Source organism: Conger conger, chromosome 6 (assembly GCF_963514075.1).
Source record: "Conger conger chromosome 6, fConCon1.1, whole genome shotgun sequence".
NCBI classification, from domain to species: Eukaryota; Metazoa; Chordata; class Actinopteri; order Anguilliformes; family Congridae; genus Conger; species Conger conger.
The window spans coordinates 57,114,126-57,119,125 of record NC_083765.1 but is presented as its reverse complement, the minus strand read 5'-3'; the positions used below and the strand labels follow the sequence as shown (position 1 = coordinate 57,119,125).

Here is a 5,000-nt window from a genome sequence, read left to right as displayed (position 1 = left end):
ATGGTCTAGTTTTTGTAACAGTCTACCTTTTATAGCATAACCATTCAGGAGCTGAGGGGAAACTGGGCAAAAGCTGTCTCTGTAGAAGCCATGTGTTTTAGCCCGCCGCCTGGTGGGCCTGGCTGTAAATTACAGATGGGTGACTCACTTTTAGGGTCAAGAACTAAGGCCTTATCGGAGATAAGGAGAAGAAACCAAGCAATCTGGGGTTGTGTCTCCTTTCCTTTAATTCACCCAAATCAGGTTTATCTAAAAGGTATATTACCATGAGAGGCACAAATAAATATTTACAGCATCATGCAGTTATCATGAAAACTCCCAACTACAGCATTCATAGATATGATGGAGCGGCCTGTAGCATAGTGGTTAAGGTCAGGAAGGGCTGCCATTTTAGAAGGGGCCTGAGAGCTGGGGTTTCAATGTTGTTTAGACTACCTGTTGGGGAGAAAGATGTATGAGTGGTCCAAGGGCAGTTGGGTCATGGGAAAAGAATCCTCCCGAACATTGGTGACCTCCCTGTGACCCCATACCTGGTCACTTCCAAGGGGGAAGACTCCGGACAATGCCACAGTGCCCTCATTTGGGCACTGCTGTCATTACACCGGTGACTGTTCTCCTAGATTAAATATTCAAAACTGCTATTAAGATAGTAAATAGACCTTGCAAACATTGCCCATGTGATCCTTGTATTATTGCATTAAGTCTTATGTAATGGTAACAGGAATTGCATGTAAAATGGATAATCAGGAGGGAAGTTTCATGATAACTGCAACATAATAAAACATAAGGGTAATCTGTTTGGTATGGATGTGATCTGATAAAATCAAGGAATCGGATGAGATTTTATACCAAATGGAAATTTAATTAACTATAGTTTCAGTAACTCAAGGGAAAACCTGCATGTCCTCTCCTGGTAATCATCTCATTTTCCCTACTTAACAACCCCCACCCTGGTGGGGGTCTAAATTCCAGATTTGACCACCCCTCCAGGTTGATTTATGGCACTGCCGCCTGGTTCCAAACGTATGATTTGGCATAAAAGCAAGGGAGACAGACCAATCTGGGAAGATCGTATTTGACTTCCCACACAGCACATTGTATGTATATGTAAGTATCGGGAAGATCGTATTCGACTTCCCACACAACATGTCTTTGGTATGTAGGTATGTATGTATGTATGTGTAGCAACGGAACATCGTCATCGGCTTCCCATACATGGCATATTCTATACTCTTTGTTCGTGTGTAGTCCAAGTAGGCTAGGTATGATTATTTACTCTATCACTATTCTTAATTTGTGTATTTTGTAATTGATTGTGATATTCTAAAGCTAATAACCTACCTCTCTGCTAATAAACTATTTTGCTTGTAACTTGCGTGATCTCCATGACTCTAATTCATCTTGTACCTTTTCAGCCAAAATTACAACTGAATACTCAGGGGGAAATGGTGGTTAAAGACCGACCGATCGGCGGCGTGGTGCATCTGTGATAGTTCTAAGCTGTGTGGCCAGTAAGTTTCTGTCCGTTAAAGGGTCGGGGGATGCACGGCTCTTGTAATCTGGTGCGAAGGGAACCCATGGGCGTTACGGCGCTGGTTCCTGCCAAATTAGCTCTAAGGAGCCCAGACAATGCTACCCCGACCTGGGCTCGCAACTATCATGGCAGGTTTGCATGTATTGTGTTGACTGGACCCTCAGCCTCTGAGTTCTCCATCGAACTGAGATTTCAGCAGTAATGCTAATCCCGGGAGCATCTATTGAGTAATGGCGGTGCAGGTATGAGTCGAGTGTAATCGTAAAATAAATTATATTTTAAATGGAGTCAGATAAACGAGTAAAACTATAGTAACCACTAAGCGTACAATACGGCCCCGTTTGAGAACGGAGAATATTAAGAATTGTACTGATCCGTTTCTGGCCAGCTGTAAGCGGGATATGGGGCAGGTCAATCCATGTCCGACCCATGGCAACGGACCCAGTATAATTGTGCTCTGTTCTTGTACGGAGGACAATAATTAACCCTACTAACGTTCTCCCAGCAACGCCAGAAGGACAAGCACGCAAAACCCCCTTTGGCCCCCGCTAAATTCCGTCATTGGGTTAGCGTGGAGTTTTACAGTGTAACAGTGTAACAGCTTTATTTTAATTGGGCAAAATGTAATTATAATAACACTATCTAAGACCCTTTTCCCTGGTGGCTGAATGCAAATACATTTTGATTTTGATTGAGCTCATAATTAAAAATAATAAATAAACATTTTTTGAAAAAGGGAAAACTGTTTACAGCCAAAGGCAGAAGACTTCCAGACAGACGGATTCTTCAGGGGTTAATCACGGGTTGTGTAAACATAGTGTTCACGCCAGCTGCTATTATCCACCTGTCATAATTATCTAAATTACAAGATCACATCTGCTGTCATTTCCCATATGAAGGAAAGAAATGCCGTTCACATTTATGACTGAACTGTTGTGGCATTCCAGGGACAGACTCTGCTTTTGGTAATTACACGTACAACCAATACTACTTTGCTTATTTTTTCCACTTTCCGTTGATATCTTCTGGTGTAGTGATGAGATATGCACTGTATGACATGACTAACATATCTAACAATTTTATGGCAATGTCTTCAAGTAGATGTTTTCTCTTTTCATCATTTATCAGCACCCACTAGTCCTGAAATTCCATTAAAGTCACTGCCATGGCAATTAATATTATTCAGGTTAGATAAACTAACATGACTTTTTCGGCCTGCAGAAAATCATTAAGCTTGCCAGCTCTGCTGTAATAGTCCCCTTGTGAACTCCATGGTCCTCTCCACGGAAACGGTGTGCACCCCACCTCGTCCTTGCCAAGGCCATATGCTGTCCCTCAGCTAGTCAAGCTGGTCATAAGCTGGTCTAGCTGGGCATGAGCTGGTTAAGCACTTAGTGCTAGTAGCTACCAGCTGTTTTTAAAACATAGCTAGAGCTGGTCAAATCATGTGAAGCTGGAGCTGGTCTGAACTGGTCAACCAGAAAAACCATGTTAAGTTTGGAGCTGGTCTGAAGTGGTCAACCAGCAAAACCATGTTAAGCTGGGAGCTGGTCTGAACTGGTCAACCAGCACCCAGTTGTTTCAAAATGTAGCGTGAGCAGTTTGTTTCAGCGGGGGTGGAATCAGAACGGAAGACCGACCAGGCAGCGGCATGTCTGGCAGGTGTAGACCCAGCTGTCTCCGCTGCTGTAGAGCGTGTGTCCGCCCTGGTGCAGGCACTGGCCGGCCGGCTGAGCGTCACACTCCGGGCAGCAGGACAGGTCCAGGGTCCGGCTCGCACAGTCGCACGGCAGCCTCCGGCAGAGCACCTTCCCGTCCTGGGCAGAGGGCAGAGGGCAGAGGGCAGAGGGCAGAGGGCAGAGGGCAGAGGGCAAGAGGAGGAGAGTAAGAGGGGGAGGGTACTTTTTCCTCAATTCAGTAAAATTTGCATAACGATAAGAACACGTCTGAAAGTCAATATTCCAAAACAATTATAAAATTGTAATTCTTGTGCATTTTCACACCAAAGTTTTCCATCCACTTTGGGAATTTTACGCATTGAACGTATGTCAAACACATGTCTGATAATGACATTCCCCTCCAGTCAATATCCTTTTCACTCATTGGCGGGAGTTCCTTATTTGACGTCCCCCTAGCCATTTGACATCATCACATTAAAAACAGCAAATACACAATACAAATACAAACATAATACACATTAGAACAAGGATAGCTGTAAATAAGTACATGAAGAGAGCGCACATATCAAGCTGTTTGGATATTACAGAGCATGGTCACAAACAGCATTTGGTCTTTTAACCACAATTTCAGGTGAGTTGCAAATTAATGATTGTTGCAGTTTCTTATGTGTGCAGGAAGTGTATTTAACTTGTATTGTTAACTTTTTAAGTTAAGGTGAAGGTTTTCATGCCTTGTTATAAGATTTTACATCAGTGTTTAATCATTGATGTCATTTGTCAACACACCTGGCAATAACTGACATGACCGGTTTCAACCTCAATGTTATTTAGCTGATGCTTTAAAGCGAATTACCGTACAGTTGATTAGACTAAGCAGGGGGACAATCCCCCCCTGGAGCAAAGCAGGGTTAAGGGCCTTGCTCAAGGGCCCAACGGCTGTTCGGATCTTATCGTGGCTACACCGGGACTTGAACCACCAACATTCCTGGTCCCAGTGATGGACCTTAGCCACTAGGCTAAAGGGCGCCCTATCACAGTTTGATTTGTACATATCTGTTGAACTTGCAGAATTGGTTGCTGTGAGTGCAGCTCTGGTTGATTTACATACGAGCAGGTAAACGCTGCCCCACAGCTGCAGTGGATTCATAGTGATTCTGATCAAAGACATGAACCATTAAACCTCTAATAGTTTCATGATAGGTTAATCAGCACATGTAATATTTATTTGAAAAATATAACCTGTGATACCCATGCAAAGTAATATAATACGGCTTATGCCATGTTACTAGTTATTATAATCGCAAGGAAATATTTATGTCTGCGGTAACAAATATGTCTCTTCCAATGATAGAACTTTTTAATGGAATTTCAGGACAGAGATGAATACAAGGTGAACCCTGCATAATGATCTTACTATCAGAAAATATATGGAAATTTATGAGTATCTGAGAGAAAAAAAATTTAATGAAATTATTACACAGACTTGCGGCATAAATATTTCAGACCTTATTTGCACCTGGAAATGTTGCAGGTAGATTTATGAGAAAGTGATACTGTGCAGTGCCTTCGGGGCCGTTAAGATATTCAGCTGGAGATAAAAAAAAAAGGAGAAGTCGCAGGTTGCAGTCTGCAGCTTTGAGGGAGACAGGGTTCATCGCGGTCTCAGAAGAGCGCAGTGTACCCTGCATCCTGATGCCAGCCTTGACAGATTTGCCTGTGATCTCAATTGATTTGTGATCGGGGCTCGGAGCAACTGCAGCGACGGAGGAGTCCCACGGAGAGAGAGA

General features: G+C 43.2%; 1 protein-coding gene across 2 annotated transcripts in view; it reads right to left on the bottom strand.

Annotated features, from left to right (window-relative positions):
• Positions 1–5,000, bottom strand: part of LOC133130530 (protein kinase C-binding protein NELL1-like) — a 204,051-nt gene that overhangs the window by 7,540 nt on the left and 191,511 nt on the right. For both annotated transcript variants that reach the window (XM_061245181.1, XM_061245182.1), the window contains exon 18: positions 3,175–3,351. In XM_061245181.1, the coding sequence (XP_061101165.1) occupies positions 3,175–3,351 (177 nt within the window). The remainder of the gene's footprint in view (positions 1–3,174; positions 3,352–5,000) is intronic.